The sequence below is a fragment of the Calypte anna genome, chromosome 7, assembly GCF_003957555.1.
Source record: "Calypte anna isolate BGI_N300 chromosome 7, bCalAnn1_v1.p, whole genome shotgun sequence".
Classification (NCBI taxonomy): domain Eukaryota; kingdom Metazoa; phylum Chordata; class Aves; order Apodiformes; family Trochilidae; genus Calypte; species Calypte anna.
The window spans coordinates 1,896,308-1,915,982 of NC_044253.1; the positions used below are offsets into that span (position 1 = coordinate 1,896,308).

Consider the following 19,675-nt stretch of genomic DNA (forward strand, 5'->3'; position numbering starts at 1 on the left):
GCAGAGGAAACTGATTCCAGATAAGGTGTTGATAGAGAGTGAGATTCCTCCAGTTTGTTTTAAACCATTACCTTTCCTTTTCAAGCATAACTTCACAGGACTGACCCATTTCCTCTGCAGTTCCAGTGGTCACACACTGAAGTTTTGGCCAGAGAACTTCCAGCATCCACCAGGACCTCAGCTACCCCGGAGCTCTCCTTGCTGCCACTGACATGACCTGGTTTGTTGGTTTTTTTCTTTTTTTCAATACTTTTTGGGGCAGTTGGCCACCTGCTTTCATTTCTTTCCTTGAAGCCAGCAGCTCTGCTCTAATTCCCAGCAGATCATGGTGCAGCTTGGTGTCCTCTAGTGCTCCAAGGAAGGTCCAGCACTGCTGTGCCTGCTTTCTGTAGGCTGTTCCAGGTCACTCAGAACCTTTTGTCCCCAGAAGTTTCCATGCAGGCTGCCACTTCTTTTTATTGTTGGTTTTTTTTCCTTTTCCCCCCTACACATGGAAGTTGTCCAGGGGCTACATGCCCATATGCACACACGTGCCTGGGGCTGGCAGCAGCTGCTTGGGGACAACAATAACAGCTTGGATCAGCTGCAAGAACAAGTGATGTCTTGGCTGTCCCAGGGGCTCCTGCTCCATGATAATTCCCTTTGTTTCCAGGGGAATCACAGCAGCTGACAGCTGCCTTTGTCAGGAGCAGCCCTTGGCCAGGGCACACACACAGCTCTGATCAAACACACTGCTTAGGTCTGCTTTAAAAACTGATTATTATTTTTTTTTCTCTTTTGGGTGAGGTTTTTTTAACATGCAGGGTTGAACCTTTAGGCTCTGCACCCCAGCCTGGGCCTTCCCTGGTTGAATGGGACCAAATTGTTTGCTCCTGATTGCAGGAGGTGAGGTTCTGGGATGCTCTGGGCACTGAAAGCTGCACTGAGCAGCTCTGGGAAGCCCAGGTTTGTAGTGTCATGGATGAGGATTTCTGCTGCACACCAACACCCACAGTGAGGACAAGAAATCACTGGGCTCTTGCTGTTAATAAGTTGTAGAATCATAGAATGGGATGGGTTGGAAGGGACCTTAAAGCTCATCCAGTTCCAACCCCCCAACCTGGGCTGAGACACTGCCAGGGATGGGGCAGCCACAGCATCTCTGGAAACCTGGAACAGGGGCTCAGCACCCTCAAATTAAAGAATTTCTTCCTCATGTCCAACTTAAATCTCCCCACTTCAAGTTTTAACCCATTTCCCTTCATCCTCTCCCTACCCCCCCATGCCCAAAGCCCTCCCCCAGCTTTCTTGTAGCCCCTTCAGATATTGGAAGGTTTCTCTGAGCTCACCTGGAAGCCTCCTCTTCTCCAGGCTGAGAAAGTCTCCCACCATCATCCAGGAAGGAAAGAAACCATGATTTGTACCCAGAGTAAACCCAAAAGCTGGTGGTGGAGCTTCCAGCCCCGCACCCAAACCTGAAATCATACAAAAGCTTTGACCTCTCCCTGAGCTTCCCTGGTACCTTCAACACAGCAGCCCTCACCTTGGCAAAGGCAATTCTTGCTCTAAATTATTATTTTAGTTGGGTTTTTATTTTAATTCTTGCTCTAACTTATTATTTTAGGGTTGTTTTGTTGTTTTATTTTGGTTTTTTTCCCCAGCAAGGCTGAGGCTGCTCTTTCAGGAGCTGCACAAACACAAAGGTCTCATCAGGGCTGAGTCTGGCAGAGGGGGGAGAAAACTTCCCAGGATTATGAGACTGAAATTTCATGCAGCTGGAGGTTCTGCTTCACTGAGAAAGTAATCTCTGCCCCTAAAAGCACAGCCTCTGGCAGGTTGGGAAAGCTGGAGGAAAGGGAAATACAGGCTGGGGAGAGGTTTGGGTCCAAAATAGGCACAGGGATCATGGGTTTGGAAATCAACTTCTTGGGATGTGTTATTTCCCCCAGAGAAAACTCCCAACTTTGAGTTAGCTTCTTTTGGGGTGAGAAGCCAGGATTTTGGTTGTGGAAAAGCCATGGGTGGGCAGAGCTGAGGTTGCTGAGGGATGAGTGGAGTGTGAGCAGTAAGAAATGCCCATCCCAACCCTGAGCTTTCTGCTCCCTGGGATTATTCCCATGGGATTGGGTTGGATCCAGCCCTGCATCCACACAACCTCCCAGCAGGAGGATTATTTCCCAAAATGAAAACCTCTTTAAAATCCACACTTAAAATGTTCTCCTGGCAGAAAAGACCTGGCTGGCAGCCCCTTGCCTCCATCCCAAGTCAACACTTTTGGGGTTTACTCCTTTCTAGCAGAGAGGGACTGAGAAGTTGAGGCTCAGCTGGGCTTCAGCAGAGCTTGATAGACACAACAGCAGCAACCAACAAGCTGCTGGAATTTTCCTTTGGAGAGCAGTGTTTAAAACCACCAGTGGAGCTGCTGTTCTGTGCCTAAAACCTGAGGAAATCCTAAAAAAAAATTTTAAAATAAAGGGGAGGTTAAACCTTAACCCCCATAAATCCACAGACGTTGGAGTAGATGGATCTAAAATGCTTTCAAACAGGGAACATCAATGCTAAAGGATGAAGTTATTCATCAGCCTGGGGGGGCTGGTTGGCTAAGGAGGAATTCAGGTGGATTTGGGGGTTAATATCAAGGGGTTTCCCACTCAGAGAAGATCAGAGAGAAGTTGGTACAAGCCCCAATCCAATGTTCTGGCAGGTATTATAAAAAGGCAACACAAATGGAGCCATTTGGAGATGCATTTTGAGGTGAGCGTGCAAGGACTTTGGTTCAGGTCATTGGTTCCCATCTTCTTTATGCTGAGCTGATGCCACTTTGGGCATTGCCAGGCTGCACCCTCAGATCTCAGTTACCTTTCAGTCTGCCATTCATTCCCTAACACACAGGATTTTAAGTGCATTTTCCATAACAAACAGGATTTAAAGTACATTTTCCAGTTCCTTTCCCACTGGCTAAATGGTGCCAGCACTTCCCAGGCTCAGAGTTCAATTTTTGGTGTCTGGTTCTTGGTGGAAGGAGCAAAATTGGGATGCAGCCTGAGCTGGGAATAGATGGGAACCTCCAGGAATCAGTGAGACTCAATGTGGGGGGAAATATTCTCAGAGCATGGGGGTTTGTGGGGCTGGGCTGGATTTTGGGTGGCAAAAAGAGGAGAAATTCTGGGTATTTAACAAAAAAATCAATTTAAAAAGAGTTTGGAATTACAGCTTCTGCAAGCAGGAGGTTCAGCATCACTTTGGCTGCCTTGGGGCTGCATAAACTGAACTTCCAGAGAGCAAAACTGATTTGAGGAGTGAGGAGCTGCTGCATTTGTTGCATTTATTGTATTTAATGTTGCATTTCTTCAGCTGGGGCTGTGCAGGCAGCAGTGTCCCAGGGCAGGGGGTGGCACAGCCAAGGGGCCACTCAGCAGACACCTCACACCCCAGGTGAAGATTTAAACCATTTATTTATACAAATGTACAGCATTTACAAGAGTTAAAAAATTAGACATTTTAAAAGGAATATCACAGATAGAAAGCCTAAAAAATATCCATATACAAACAGGGGGCAGCTCAGCATTTGTGTGCTTTAAAAGAAATAACCCCAGGAGCTCCAGGGGCACCTCAAGAACTGGGATTTTTTATTTTATTTTATTTTTTTTCCAGAGGCAGCAGCAGCATGGGCAGAGCTGGGGAGAAGGCTTCAGAGAGGTGGCTCCTGCAGGGTTATTTTCCAACCCCCTGGGCATAACCATGGGGTGGCAAACAGAGCATCTGTGGAATCACAGAGTGGTGTGGGTTGGAAGGGACCTTAAAGCTCATCCAGTTCCAACCAGGACCCCTCCCACAGCCCAGGGTGCTCCAAGCCCCATCCAACCTTCAACACTGCCAGGGATGGGGCAGCCACAGCTTCTCTGGACATCCAGGTGGGTAGAGGGCACTACCAGGTACCCAAAAGGTCTCTGGTCAACCTGATGTCCCCCTGAACACAGCATGAAGGTCCTGTTGGTCCTGGCACCTTCCTGCTCGTGTCACCTCCCTACAGGTACCACTCCTTTGTGCTCTTGAAAGCCAAACATCTCCTTCTGAATAAACCTGGCTGTTCCTGCAGCTCATCCCCCATGATGAGACATCTCTGGCACAGAGTTAGCACAGGTTAGGCTGGGTGAGTTCAGGTAAGTGGCAGTGAAACTGCAAAACATCTGGGAAACAGAAGGGAACAACCCCTGGAGAAGGCAGCAGTGGAAACCTGGCTGCAAGCTGCTGGCCAAGGCAAGCAGGAGGTCATCTGCTGCTTCTTGCCTGACTGAGAAATGCAGGTGGGGAGTAAAGCCCAAAATAAAAATAAATACCCCTAAAGCATCCAGCTGAGCTGCCCCCAGCAGTGTCACAGCCTGGGGATGCTGGGGGACTCCCCAGGAGGGACCAGAGACACGATGGAGCCCACCTGGGTTACCCCAGCAGGGTGGTCACGAGTCCCCCCAAGTGCCCAGGTGCCTGCATTTCCATCACTTCTTCTCCAAGCACAGGTCCTGGAGCTGCTCCTGCTCCAACCCTCAGCCTGGGGCCAACTCCTGCCTTGGAGGAGCAGCTGAAGCCCAGCACCAGGTCCTGCCAGGCTGAAACCCTCCAGGTTTGCAGGGAATAAATAAATACTTCAATTGCTGCTGGAGAAGTTGTAAACCCCCCCTCCACCTCATCCTCCCCTCACCCATAAGGATCCCTGCAGGGACAGGCTCTGGGAAGACCTCAGGGTTGATGCTGGGGTTTTCTGAGGGCTCTACTGGTGACATCCAGCAACTAACAGACTGCAGCCACCCTCTTAATGCAAATTCAAGCCACAGGAGCTCCAAAGGCAAGGTTTGCCCAAACTTCTCCTCAAAAATGTCACTGCTGGTTCTCCTTTGCCTCCAATGAAGCTCCCTGGAGGACAAACAGAGCTGGCCCAAAGAAAGGCCCCAGAACTCACCTGGCAGGCTCAGCTCAGCAGCTTTCCAGCTGCCACTGATACCCAACAGAGATGCTGCAAGCTGGGGGCTCCCTGCTCCCCTCCAGGAGCATCCTCCCCTCCCAAAAACCTGGAGGTCTTCACAAAGCCTTTGGCTTCCAGCATTGGCTTCCTTCATCTGCCTTTTGCTGTGAAACTCCCCCCAGGGCAGCAGGAGAATGTGACCTGATAGAGCAGGAGTTACCTGGGAGAACAAGGAGCCTAAAATGAGCTCCTAAAAGCAGAATTCATGATTAGAACACTTTTTTTGTTGTTGTTGTTTTCTTTAAAAGTTTGGTTTGACATTCAAGCAAGTCCATGGACCCCCTGCTTTTAGTACTGACCTTGCAAAACAGAGCTGAGTCTTTATCAGTAGTACTGTAAAACATTTTATAGATATAAATATAGAGAGATTTATGATAATTTATATAATCCAAGCTCAACCAATTGCAAAGCAACCATTTTTTTTTTTTTTTTTTTTTTGCCTGGCAAGATCAGTGTTAAGAATCTTCCAAACCCTTCAGATCCTCCTCAAGATCCAAAAATAAATATTGCATATTTCTGCAGATGTGATTTCTGAGCTAAACCAAGCAACTCGGGTCACCAAAACAAAGCTGGAGCTTGGAGCAGTCCCCACTCCTCAGTGGGAACACACGACAGAAAATACCAGAAGCTCTGCAGGATCCATTTGCTCTCTCCTGTGCCAAAAGAGGAGAAAAACCAGCAGGGATTTGGCTCAGCAGGCACCAGCATCTCAACCTGGACACCCAGCACCTCCTGGGAGCTGAGGGTCCAGGGCAGAGCATCCACCTCCCCTCTGAGCAGGGCTGAGGAATGGAGTTTGTTGAGTGTCTCTGGTTGGATTCTACAGGAAAATCCTTTGGGTGTTGGCACAGGGGGTGCTCCTGACATGGATACCTCAGAGGAAGATGTCAGACATCCCTGCCCAAGGAAGGTGTCAGACATCCCTGTCCAAGGAAGATGTCAGACATTCCTGTCCAAGGAAGATGTCAGACATCCCTGCCCAAGGAAGATGTCAGACATCCCTGCCCAAGGAACGTATCAGACATCCCTGTCCAAGGAAGATGTCAGACATCCCTGTCCAAGGAAGGTGTCAGAGGAAGGTGCCCAACTCTGCTGCTCCCCCTTTGTCCTCATCCATCTCCTGCTGCCAATTCCTGCCCTCTCCTGGAGCAGCAGGAGCTGTGGGGAGACCCCAAAAGCCATTTATGGCTGGGGATTTATCCAATGTTCTCGTACAGGGTAAGGAGACACCAGAGTTTTCCTGCTGTGACATTCCAGCCAGGATGTTCCAGCTGTGGAGGTGATGGCAGAAGCACTGACAGGGATGGATGGAGTGCCTTTAAATGACATTTCTTCATGGAGGAAAAATAAAAAAAAAAAGAAGAAAGAGTATGCATGGATCCTGGGAACATCTGCCCTGAGTTTCTTCAGAGAAGAGCAGAGCAATGTGAAGGTTTGTCCCCCCCTCAGCTCTGCTGCATCCTGGGCTCACTGTTTCAGCATTAACCCCAATTCCCGAGCTCCATGGGGGGGAGAGGATGAAGGTTGCTGCAGATCTGTCCCCAGCTCAGCTGCCAGGCAGCCTGTCCCCAAGCTGGGACATCAGCCCCAGCCAGAGGCAGGCAGTGGGCAGCAGGAGGGGCTGGGAGAGCCCCGGGGTTTTGTTGAGGGGGGAGAGGGTGGTGAAGATGGCATCCGTGGTGTTCCTGGGCAGGGGCAGGTTGCAGATGGTCCCTTCACAGCAGGAGGTGCAGACCTGGAAAAACCCAGGGAAAACTCAGTCACTGACAGCCCCAATCCCATGGGATAAAGTCAGGTACTCAGCCCTGGTGAGGCCACAGCTTGAGTCCTGTGTCCAGTTCTGGGCCCCTCAGCTCAGGAAGGAGATTGAGGTGCTGGAGCAGGTCCAGAGAAGAGCAAGGAGGCTGGGAAGGGATCCAGCAGAATTCCTGTGAGGAAGGGCTGAGGGAGCTGGGGGTGTTGAGGCTGGAGAAGAGGAGGCTCAGGGGAGACCTCATCACTCTCTGCAACTCCCTGAAAGGAGGTTGGAGCCAGGGGGGGGTTGGGCTCTTTTCCCAGGCAACTCTCAGCAAGACAAGAGGGCAGGGTCTCAAGTTGTGCCAGGGGAGGTTTAGGTTGGAGATGAGAAAGAATTTCTTTCTGGAGAGGGTGATCAGACATTGGAATGGGCTGCCCACGGAAGTAGTGGATTCTCCGTGTCTGGAGATCTTTCCAAAGAGCCTGGATGTGGCACTGAGTGCCATGGGCTGGGAACCACGGGGGGAGTGGATCAAGGGTTGGACTTGATGAGCTCTGAGCTCCCTTCCAACCCAGCCCATTCCATGATTCTAAGTCATGTCACACTGACCAGGGAGCACAGTGGCCACCTGGATTTTATTCCCCCACCCCTTTTTTTTTTTCACCCATCTCCCCTTTTTTTTTCTTCCCCTTTTTTTCACCTCTCCTCCCCCCTTCTTTTCCCCTTTTTTCACCCTTTCCTCTGCAGGTCCCAGGGAGGTTCCCCAGCAGGAAGGGACAATTCTGTCCCCAGCAGGAGATGGGCAGGGAGCAGAGGCCACCAAAGCCCTTCTGCAAGCCAAGCACTTGGTCCTTGGGCAGAAGAGAAAACTTGGCTGCCCTGAGTCAGAATCAGGTCAGAAGGATTCTGCCTGGTTTTCAGATGAGAAAAAGAAAAGAGAAAAAGAGGAAGAGGAAGAGGAAGAGGAAGAGGAAGAGGAAGAGAGAAAGAAAAAGAAAAGAGAAGAGAAAGAAAAAGGAAAAAGAGGAAGAGAAAGGAAGAGAGAGAGAAAGAGAAAGAAAAAGAAAAGAGAAAGAGCAAGAGCAAGAAAAGAAAGAGAAAGAGAAAGAAGAAAGAAAAGAAAAGAGAAAGAGAAAAGAGAAAGAGAAAGAGAAAGAGAAAGAGAAAGAGAAAAGAAGAAGAGAAAGAGAAAGAGAAAGAGAAAGAGAAAGAGAAAGAGAAAGAGAAAGAAAGAGAAAGAGAAAGAGAAAGAGAAAGAGAAAGAGAAAGAGAAGAAGAGGAAGAGGAAGAGGAAGAGGAAGAGGAAGAGGAAGAGGAAGAGGAAGAGGAAGAGGAAGAGGAAGAGGAAGAGGAAGAGGAAGAGGAAGAGGAAGAGGAAGAGGAAGAGGAAGAGGAAGGAAGAGGAAGAGGAAGAGAGGGAAAGGGGAAGGGGAAGGGGAAGGGGAAGGGAAAGGGAAAGGGAAAGAGAAAGAGAAAGAGAAAGAGAAAGAGGAAAAGGAAAAGGAAAAGGAAAAGGAAAAGGAAAAGGAAAAGGAAAAGGAAAAGGAAAAGGAAAAGGAAAAGGAAAAGGAAAAGGAAAAGGAAAAGGAAAAGGAAAAGGAAAAGGAAAAGGAAAGGAAAAGGGAAAGGAAGGGAATTTTCATCCCATACCTTGTACTCCTCATGCCTGACATAGGTGCAGCCTGTGGCCAGACAATCCTCCAGGGGCACACAGCGTTTGGTGACAGACACACTCTCCCCAGTCACCTTCATCATGTGCTGGCTAAAGCAGTACCTGGTACCTAGAGAGCCAGAAAAATATTTATTGGTCAGATTTGAGGGGGTTTGATAGCCTACAAATATGAAGTAATAAGAAAAGTATCTTTTAAATATATATTTATATACTTTTAATTTTTTTTCAGACTTTCATATTAGAAAAAAAAATAATGTTGATGTATTTATTGCAACTGCAATTTAATTGCAATTTAATTTATTGCTCTGGTGCAAAACAGAAGTTTTCCAAGTACTCTGGAACATGGAGATTTTTTTTTTCCCAATACTAACGTGGGTCTAAAGAAATTCATACTGGAGAATCAGGCAAAGCCCCCAGATCCTGTGTATTCTTCTGTTTTCTAGGAATCACCTTTTTAACAGACAGCATTCCCAAGATTGATTTCCCTGGGAAGTTAAATACACCAAAACACCAGCAGAACAGCTGAGAGGATTTTGTATTTCTGTTTCCCAATCTTTGGAAAAAAAGCTCCATGGGATGGACTGTCCCCAGCTCCACCATCCTCCTCCTCCACCCTCCTCCTCCATCCTCCTCCTTTTCCTCCTCCTCCCCCACCATCCTCCTCCTCCATCCTCCATCCTCCCCCCCCTCCTCCTCCTCCATCCTCCTCCTCTTCCTCCGCCATCCTCCTCCTCCTCCACCATCCTCCTCCATCCTCCATCCTCCCCCCCCTCCTCCACCTTCATCCTCCTCCTCCTTCTCCATCCTCCTCCTCCTCCTCCTCCACCATCCTCCTCCTTCTCTTCCACCATCCTCCTCCTCCACCATCCTCCTCATCTACCATCCTCCTCCTCCTCCATCCTCCTCCTCTTCCACCATCCTCCTCCTCTTCCTCCTCCATCCTCTTCTTCCTCCTCCTCCTCCTCCATCCTCCTTCTCCATCCTCCTCCTCTTCCTCCTCCTCCTCCTCCACCATCCTCCTCCTCCTCCTCCTCCTTTTTTAAGCTGCTCCTCTAGTGACCCTTGTAAAAACCATGGAAAATTCCCATCCCAGGGGAAATGCTGTGGGTTATCCACAACTCCTGTGGGTTATCCCCAGGCATGAAGGGATTTGGGTTCATTTCATGCTTTACTCATCACAGAGCAGCTGAAGGTGCTGCTCCCCAGCCCAAGATGAAAGCACTGGGTTTCCACAGAGGAAACGTGCAATTATAATATAAATTATTACAGAAATTATCCCGTACTTCTTATTAATCAACTGTATCATCATTAAGATTGTTCCTTTCACAGGGGAGCTAAAAAGGAGGGTGATAAATTCCAAGCAATCCTGTCCAGCCCTGACAGCCCCATGCTGGAAGAAACAGAGCTTCTGGCTCCCCAGAGCTCCTTTAAGGCTGTTTCATTCTTTCTTCCCAGGATGTTTTTAGCAAAGATTTTAGAGAAGATTTAGAAAAGATGCAATCATCCTGTAGAAATGGGTTTGACCCATTTTGGGGGGACCAAACCTGTGTCTTCTGCACCTTGGCCACTATCTCCTGCAAGGGCTGCAGCTCCCAAGTGTAGAGACATGGAATCATTTGGGTTGGAAAAGACCTTTGGGATCACCCAGTCCAACCCTTTCCCCACCCCATGTCCCTCATCCCCACATCTCCAGGCTCTGAACCCCCTCCAGGGATGGTGGGGACTCCAGCCCTGCCCTGGGCATCCTGGGCCAGGCCCTGACAACCCTTTCCAGGGAGAAATTGTTCCCAAACTTCACCCCAAACCTCCCCTGGCACTTTAGAGCCAAGCTGACCATGGGGTGATGCTCAGGTTGTCCAACCACACATTCCACTATAAAAACATCTGAAAACTTTGCTCTGTGTGATGATTTGTGGGGATTCCCAGGGCTGTCCATCTCCCCTGAAGCTGGAGGTGACACTGCCACCTCCTCTTTTGCATTTTGCCTTCCTCTGGTGGAACTTGCCCAGGATGCTTCAGCCAGGAGGTACCTCCAGGCACCCATCCTACAAACCAGCTCAGGCTCAGCCTGCCAAGAGTGATGCTGACCCATGGAGTGGGACCCAAGCTGACTCCCTGCAGAAGTGATGCAGCATTCACCCAACACCTCAAAAGCACATTTCCCATGGGATCCAACTCCTGGGCACCCTCTGACACCCAGAAAGGGAGCACAGCTGAAGAAATCTGCCACAGGAACCAGAAGTCCTGGTGCAGACCAAGAGCCAGGCTAAGAATAAGCAAACCACCTTGAGACCCAGCCAGGTTGGCACGTGTGTCCAGAGTTGTCCTCTCTGCTTTAAAGAGGCTACAAAACCACTGAATCTGGTACTTCCAAGGGCCCAGAGTCACACAGTGACTTGTGACACCCCATGTCCCCAGCCACAGCCCCTAAGAGCACATTTGGGTTCCCCCCCAGTGCCAGGGAAACATCTCCATCACCAAGATGTCAGCCTGTCCCCAAGCCACCCAAAAAGAGAGCACTGGGAGGATTCTAAGGGCAGCATTCCCACCCAAATGAGAAGCCTGACACAGTTCCTTCTTGAGCTGAAGCCAATAACCACCAGAACACAACAAGGTTAATGCCCAGCAGGAGGCTTGGCCTTCTAGGAAATACTTTTTCTAATCTCTGGTCAATCCAGGGATTCAAGTTTTTACTCTCCATGAGAATGGATCTTGTTATGCACAAAATGCAGCTCCCTCTTAGCCCTTCAATGCAGTTAATGAAAATGGTTTGGCACACTTGGGTTTAAGAACAATTCTCTTCATAAATAAAGAAATACATTTTTAAATCCCAGGATGGAGTTTTCTCCTTTTCTCTCACCACGTAACACAAGCAAAGCAAGAAGGTTTTGGATCCCTGCAGTGAGGGATAAGCAGATAACCCCATCCCCTGAGCACCCCTGCAGTCACACCTCAAACCCCAGCTGCCATTCCCCAGATTGAGAGGAGATCTGAGGCAGGAATTCTGCCCTGGGAAGATGCTGAGATCCTGACCCTGGCTGCCCCCAGAACCTCTGGCTGCCCCAGCCCTGGCAGTGCTGAAGGTTGGATGGAGATTGGAGCACCCTGGGCTGTGGGAGGGGTCCCTGACCATGGCAGGGAGGGCACTGGGGGGGCTTTGAGGTCCCTTCCCACCCAAACCAGTTTGGGACCCTGTGGTTCCCAAATGTGCTAAAGGCAGAACTGGGAGTGTCACCTCTCTCCTTGCTCAGCCATCCACAGGTCCTCAGGCATTTAACCACCACCTTCTCCTGCTCCACCAGGGAGTGTCCATCTCCAGCAGGGTTCCTCTCATCTGATGCCAGCCAGCCTCACCTCTTATCACTGCTGATGCTCTGCTGATGCCAGCTCAAAAAAAAAAAAAAAAACCTCCAGAGAGACCAGGAGCTCTGACACAGCCTGCAAACACAGCTGGGTCATCCCCTCACTGCAGGGCACTGCCCTTCTCCTTCCAAAATAAATATTTTCTGAGGGCACTGTCCCACAGCAAACCACAGGCACCCTGGAGACCCTGAATAGGGTTGCAGAGCCCAGAGGAAGCACCAAGGGAATGGGGAGCCCCAGCAGCATCCTCTGCCCACCAAGCTCAGCAGCATCCTTCTGCCCACCAATGGTCCCCATACTGGACACCTGTCCCACACAAAACAGACTCCATGCCCACCCTGTGTTCAGAGCTTCCCTTGGGGCTGTGGATGAGCTTCATGCCTTGGGAGCACCCCAAAAAGAGCACTGATAAGGATGGGGGACATCTGAGGACCTGGCTGGTGCCTGGAGCTGATGTTTGGGTGCTGGATCCCAAAGCCCTTGGTGAGCTGGTCCCAACTTCAGACTCTGATGGGAGTCACGAGCCCAAAATACTGAAAATGTCTCAATTCCAGACAAAAAGAGGTCCTGGGTGCCCCAGAGTCCTGGGTTTGTGCTACGAGGGAGGGGAGCGAGCAAAGCAAGGAGCAGTCAACCCCGTGCCCACCAGCAAGGGAAAAATCCAACCCTTAAATGAACATCAGCCTGGTTTAACTTCCAGCTCAGCCAGAGGAGCAGAGGGAGCAGATCCAAGTCCTAAACTTCATCCCCTGCCAAGAGACAGAACAGCTCAAAGGATTTCTCATCCCCCTTACACACCTCCCTGGGCTTACAACCAGGAGCAGCCTCTGAGTAGGAGCTGAAGGAGTAACAGAGGGTGGGAGGGGGGGGTCAGTGCTCTCCACGAGTGTTTTTTTCATGGGGGGGGGTGTTCAGTGGAAGAGGAGCAGGGGGCTGGTGTTACCTCTTGGGCAGTAGACATCCGGAGCCCAGCGGTTGCACTCGTAGTTATCTGCTGCCCTCTCGCAGGTGAAGCACTTGAAGCCCTGTGGGTACGGGGTGGCTGCAAGGGACAGACAACATCATCAGGTGGGAAACCAGCCCAGTCCCCTGCCTGCCCCACACAGGGACATTTGGTTCTCTTTAAACCCCTCTTCCCACCAGCACACCCAGCAGCTTCCCCCTGACACGTGAAAAACCCGACGGGATTTGGGTTGGATGGGGCTTGGAGCAACCTGGGCTGGTGGGAGGTGTCCCTGGGGTGGAACTAGAGGGGTTTGAAGGTCCCTCCCAACCCATTCCATGATTCTAACAGGAGGCTTTGGTTTTCTGGCCAAAGTGCCCACTGCTGACTCCAAAGGGAGTTAATGGGAGCCAGGAGCACTAATTCTCTTGCCATTGGAGCCCACATCCAATACTGCAACTTTATCAGTGCTGATAAGAGGGTATCAGATGGATTAAAATACTTCTGGAAGCTGAGCAAACGAGCTAGCCCTTTGGAAGGCAGGCTGATGTCCCCAAAGGAAAGAAAAATCAACTTGCTGAACACCTCCAAGCTTTTATCAGCAAACTCTGCCCTCATTTCTGTTGGGAAACTTCCCAAGTGCTCTCCTGGCAGGGCTTCTGCAGCTCAGTCAATGCATCTTCAAGATGCTGCCTCCTTCTCAGAAGCCAGATGGTCAGTGGGTCACATTTATCTCCACAGGGCAAAGCAATCTGAACCTCCAGAGGTCTCACTTCTCCCCTTGCTCACCAGTTCCAGGACAGAACCCATCTGAGTAGCAGAGGTGGAGCAAGAGGCATTGCCTGCTTGTTCTCCCAAGGGCCACCAAGTCACCTGGGAGCATCACTGCTGGGTGACAACAGCCCAGGTTGCTCCATGCCCCATCCAACCTGGCCTCCAACACCTGCAGCCACAGCTTCTTGGAGCAACCTGGGCCAGGGGCTCAGCATCCTCAGGGAAGAATTTCCTCCTAATATCCCATATAAATCTTTCCTCTTCCAGTTTAAAGCCATTGCCCTTCATCCCATCCCTCCAGGCCCTTGTCCAAAATCCCTCCCCAGCATTCCTGGAGCCCCTTCAGGGACTCTCCACTCTTCCTGACCACAATCAGTTTCTTTCCAGCACATTTTAGGCAAAGATCTTAAAACCTTCTCCAAGAAGCTGCTCAGGCTATTGCCCTTTCCCGACCTGCCCTCTCCAATGAGCAGAACTTACATTCCACCTCTCCCAAGTGGACCACAGCAATTCCCTTTATCCCTCAGCCCCATTTTGGGAAGCCATGGTCTGGTCTTACACCAGCCTGGACTTTCTGGGGCTGTTTACTTCACCTTTGCTCAGCTCTCAGCTCAACGCCGACGTTTCCGACCACCCACCCAACCCTCCTCCTCCTCCTCCTCCTCACCCCTTTCCACCCCCTTGGCTTTGCACCCCAGGTGACCGTGGCTTACTGGAAGGGTGGAGGTAGACAATGTCCTTCACGGTGAAGTCCCTGGGCCACCCAGCTGGCAGGCAGGTGGCCAACAGGGCCAGCAACAGCACCCGGGCTGGCGTGGGCTGTGGGGCCATCGCCGGGCGAGGACGTACTCATGCGGGGACCCAGGAAAAACCTCACCTGGGCAAGAGCAGAGAAAAAAGGTGAGCAGAACAAAGCCAGGAGCAGCCTGGCCACCACCTCCAGACCCCAGCAACCCAACCTCACCAAAATAACCCCCGGGAGCCACCAAAGCCTGGAGCTCGGGCTGGCCTCAGCCAGGGGCAGGCAGCCGGGTGGGTACTTTGGGTCAGCTCTGGTGACATCCCTGGGACCAGCTGGGAAAAGGGCTCTGGGAAGCTCCTGTTCCAGGTGGAGAGGAGCTGAGGGGTGCTTGGGGTTGTCACCACTTACAGTTTGATCAGGCAGTGACTGGTTTGGAAAAACCTGGGTGGGATGTTGATAAAGCTGTTGGTGAGTATGTTGTGATGGGATTGAACCACTTCTTTTAGGGAATACTGGAAAACTGCAGAGTTAGACCAGGAAGAAGGGGCATAGGGAGAAGCTGAAGACTCACTGGACACCCCAGACAACCACTGGGTGTCCCACACTCCAACACAGGCTCACACCCTTCCAAAATGCACTTTTTGGCAAACCCAAGGCTCCACATTTCTTCCCCCATCTCTCAGGAAAGCTGAGGAGCTGCAGGTTGTCTCCACCTTCAACCAGCTGCCCTTAATAAAACAAAGCAATGACTGCATTTTCCTCATCTGTGCTCCAAAGAGTCTTATTCCCCCTGTGAAAAATGATGAGGAGGATTTTTCCCAGGTCCCTGAAGTTTATTGAAGCAGGGCTCTGATTTAAACAGAACCAAGTATCAGCTCATGAAGCCATCCCCAAACCCAGCAGTTTTCAGGAGCATCCTTCTCCCAGCACCCAGGCTGTGAGGAGCCCTCCAGGAAGAGGCAGAACTAGTGCACAGCTAAATGCACACCTTATATGATTACAATTCCTCCAAAATGATGAAAACGTGCCTCAAAAACCCAGGAAAGACCCAAGAGGATGCAGCTTCTGACCAGGCAGGAGCTGGTGGGTTTATTTGCCTGCTGGTGTCCATCCAGCCCACATAGTGTTGAGGTTATGGTTTGATTTCCATCCAGACTGACCAAGAGATCTGCTATCCCCAGATACTTCCTAAGCAACTTTGAACAAATATTTGTATTTTTTCATTTTACTTTATTTTTCAGGGGTGGGGAAGTAACCTTCCACCTCTGCCCAAAAAGGTTTGGCATGATGGCCATCTGTCCTTGGCTCTTCTCTGAAAAGAGCCCTTTTATTAAAACACCAGGAATTCCATAAAACTGGTGAGGGAAACAGATAACACTCCCCGGGTTTCATTAAACTCTGTTGTTGTAACCTTACAAAGGAGGAAATGCCCATTTATTTCCAGTGGGTTTGCTCCACAGACACAGATCAGGCCTGGGGAAGCCACATACTGATTAGAAGCAGAAAGGGAAAAAAAAACCAAAACCTCTCCCAGCCACCCAAGAGATGAAAATGGGACCAGCAGCTCCCTGGGAGGATGAGCCCCTGGAGCCCTGTTTGCAGTTCACATTTTCTGCCACAATCACCCAAAATGATGTTTTTTCCCAAGGATGCCTTCTCTTCATGGAACCTATAAGCCCTAAGAAGCTTCAGCAAGGGCATGAAGCCTTTTTCTTTTCCTCTCAAACCCTTTTAAAAGTCGTCCACTTCTTTCAGCCCAAACCTTGTACAAAAGTCTTGTTTCAAGGGCTGAGAGCTGCCACCTCAGCTTCCCCAGCTGCTGAGCTTCTTCTGTGGAGTTTGGGCAAGAATTTATTTTTTTTTCTGTTGGGAGATGTAAGATCCACCATCCTACTGGAAAAATGCTCCGAGGTGGGGCTGGGGATTTGGGGGAATTTCTCCCCTGGAATTCAGCTCATCCGCTTCGGCAAGGACCTGGGCACTGACACAGAAATCCCCCTTAACTCCATCTCCCCCAGCACCTTCCAGCTGGAAAGGCATCCCCAGCCCCAGGATTCCTTCTCCCTGCCCTTTGCCCTGACACAGTGCTAAGGGAGGTACCCAGGGGATGTCCCAGGCAGCAGCCCCATTCCCAGTTTGTCAGCTCGCATTAGGGCGCTGGCATCTCCTCCTCCTTGTCACCAGCACTGGGGACAATGGGAAGGTCCCTGTCCTCCCAGCAGAGGCACTTCCGAATGCCAGCCCTCTGATTCTGCAGGAGAGGGGCTGTCAGAGGTGACAGTTATTTGGGAGGACGGATTCATCCCTCTGGGAAGCTCAGCAGATACCCATTAGCTGGGCTTGGTGCCAGCTGCCAGGTCACAGCAAAATGTTGCAGCACTTCAGGTGGAAAAAAATATGTCAGGCAGCAGATCTCCTCATTCAAAACTCAGACAGAGTTTGGCAGGAAGGAATTCCTGTTCTGACAGCTTTTTTCTGTGGTTTTTCTCCTCCTCCTGTGAGTACAGCAGCAGGCATGGTGCTCAGTGCCTCCCCAGCTCCCTGCTGCAGGAGGTGAATCATAGAATCATGGAATGGGCTGGGTTGGAAGGGACCTCAGAGCTCATCAAGTCCAACCCTTGATCCACTCCCCCCGTGGTTCCCAGCCCATGGCACTCAGTGCCACATCCAGGCTCTTTGGAAAGATCTCCAGACACGGAGAATCCACTACTTCCCTGGGCAGCCCATTCCAATGCCTGATCACCCTCTCCAGAAAGAAATTCTTTCTCATCTCCAACCTAAACCTCCCCTGGCACAACTTGAGACCCTTTGTGCCCTCTTGTCTTGCTGAGAGTTGCCTGGGAAAAGAGCCCAACCCCCCCCTGGCTCCAACCTCCTTTCAGGGAGTTGGAGAGTGATGAGGTCTCCCCTGAGCCTCCTCTTCTCCAGCCTCAACACCCCCAGCTCCCTCAGCCCTTCCTCACAGGACTTGTGCTCCAGTCCCTTCACCAGCCCAGTTGCCCTCCTTGCCCTGCTCTTGTGCAGAGGTGGCAGGAGTCCCATCCCTAGAGACACCCAAGGGTTGTGATGGGCTCGTGAAAGCTGTCCCTGCAGAGGGTTTGGATGAGGTGACCCCTAAAGGCCTTTTCCAACAGAAACCATCCTGTGATTCCATGATTCCACCCAGGTGGAGGTTTCCCAGCTGACATTCCAGCTCCACCTCCCTCCTCCATCATCTCCTCACTCTCTGCCACATCCCCATTTTCATAGCCCACCACCTCCCTCTTGAAGATGTTTTCTCTTTCCTCCTCACTTGGAAGAATTTCCCACCTCAGAATGCCCTCAATCAACATTTCCTGCAGAGAAATAAAACGGCAGAAGCAACCAGAACCTCCATCCCAGCAAGCAGGAGCCATCCCAGCCCTCAAGTACCAGGCAGGACATGCCAGAGCTGTGCAAAACTCCAGAAACCACAGCACACAGTGTTTGCTTCTGCCAGTTCCACCACCCAAGGTCAGCTGGGCCATCCTGCTGCTGTTTTGTGATAATTACTCATCAGGGATTAAAGAAATCAAAGGAGCTGGGAGATGCTGGAAGATCTTTTCCTCCCTGCAACCAGCACCGGGTCCTCCTGATGTGATGCACATCACCAGGGATCAGCAAACTAATTCACTCTTCTCCAATGCTTCCTCCTGCTTTTCTTCCACTCCTCCTGAGGCTGCCACTGCACCTATAATCTGCCTTCATTCCCACAGCTCCAAAGACTAAAACCCAATTGTTTTGTGTCACATCAGCACCAGCCACTGACAGATCCAAACCTAAGGGGAAGTTTTCCCACCTCTGCAGCATCCCAGAGTTTATTTACACCTTTCCCAGCTCTAACTGCAATTTCCCTGCCTCCATCCCTAGCCTGCTGAGCTTTTAAGGGGTTTTTTTTTGCCTATTCTGTTTCTTTCCTGCCTTTCACTTCCTTCCAAAGACACCAGCAATGTTGTGAACAAAAGTCCTTTGAATCACCTCCAAATCCAGCTCTGTTCCATTTGCCAGGTAGAAAACAGAGAGAAAAAGAGAGACCAGAGAATTTTCTTTACAGTTTGGCTCTGGGAACGGTTAAATACCTAAATCACTGTTACCCTCCTGATTTTATATGTATTTTTATAGCTCTGTTTTTAATGTATATTTCACATATGCTTATATATTTATGTATGAATTCCATATATAAATATTTAAGTATATTTATATATTTTAGATAGATTTTTATATATTTACACATATTTTTCTATCTGATGATAGTGAAGCACATGGAACTTCTATCTAAGGAGCCTCCAGGAGCTCCAGCAAAGGGGCACAGACTCTGCCCCTCCTCGTTTACATCCAACACAAGTAATCAAACAATCAAATGCAATTAGTGCCCAAATTACTCCCAGAAACGGGGAGGATCTAATCGCCTTGCTGCTAATTACAAAGCCTAGAGGTCATTGAGCTAAAAGCCTGGGAAGGGAAGGAAGGAATGGGGGGTACAATATGTTCCCTCTCAGGCTGCCCTCCCTGGGATGCAACTCCATCTGCAGCAAGATGCCAGGGGCAGATTGTTTTAAAAGTTCCCCACATTGCTTTGGTTTTCAGCCTGTGTTATGTTTAATTTCAGCCCCATTAGGGAAAACTTTGCTTTCCTCAGCTCCTGGACCAAGCCCTCACCTTTTAGTGAGTTGTAATAAAATGTAATTTCTGTTCACACACCCCCAGGGGAGAGTTTGGCTTCAGATAAACACAGGGGATGAATGAAACAGAGATGTTTCACATGGGTGTTTCAGGTACTGAGCATATGGGATCAATGACAGGGAAAAGAAAAAAGAAAAAGCTTAAAAATTGGGCAGGCCATGATGCTCATGAGAAAATACAATTTATGCCCATTAATTGTCAAGCTGAGAAGGAGAGAGATCCCAAGTTGGATGTAATTAATCCCCATGTCAGCCCAGCATACAGAACACACAGTCCTGCAGGGACACCACTGATTTTTTTTATAAAACTACCCATAATATTCAAGGCTGTGACTATGAGCACTTCTGAAGCAGCAGGAAGATGGAGAGGGGTGACCTGAGAAACCCCTTCCAGACCCTTCCCCAGGTGTCTGTGCAGAGGAGGCAGCAGGGCAGTGAACCCCAAACCCAGCAGGATGGGGAAGATGAGGATCCAGCCCAGTTTGGGGTGTTTGGAGGCTGGTGCTTTCCCCTCCTGTGTCCCATGGCCTGACCTCAATGCATGGGGACACCCCAGACAGCAGACAGGGGATAAGGAAACCATGTGTGAGCAGAGAAATCCTGGGATTTTCCTGCTAATAAGTAGCAAAAAAAAAAAAAAAGAAACCAAAGAAACCAAAAAAACCCCACAACCCAAACCCAGTCACTGAATTCCAGCAGCTGAGCCTCTCTGCAAAGGGGAAATAAAAACTGTTTCCTAATTAA

The 19,675-nt window shown here is 50.0% G+C and overlaps 1 protein-coding gene across 2 annotated transcripts in view; it reads right to left on the minus strand.

Moving 5' to 3' along the window:
• Positions 1-5,303: 5,303 nt before the first annotated feature.
• LYPD6 (LY6/PLAUR domain containing 6) overlaps positions 5,304-19,675 on the minus strand; it is a 33,574-nt gene continuing 19,202 nt past the window's right edge. For both annotated transcript variants that reach the window (XM_030454372.1, XM_030454373.1), the window contains exons 2-5: positions 14,203-14,366; positions 12,716-12,814; positions 8,388-8,518; positions 5,304-6,734 (exon numbers count right to left, since the gene is read on the minus strand). In XM_030454372.1, coding sequence (XP_030310232.1) covers positions 6,546-6,734; positions 8,388-8,518; positions 12,716-12,814; positions 14,203-14,320 — 537 coding nt within the window. In that variant the 5' untranslated portion in view covers positions 14,321-14,366 and the 3' untranslated portion in view covers positions 5,304-6,545. The remainder of the gene's footprint in view (positions 6,735-8,387; positions 8,519-12,715; positions 12,815-14,202; positions 14,367-19,675) is intronic.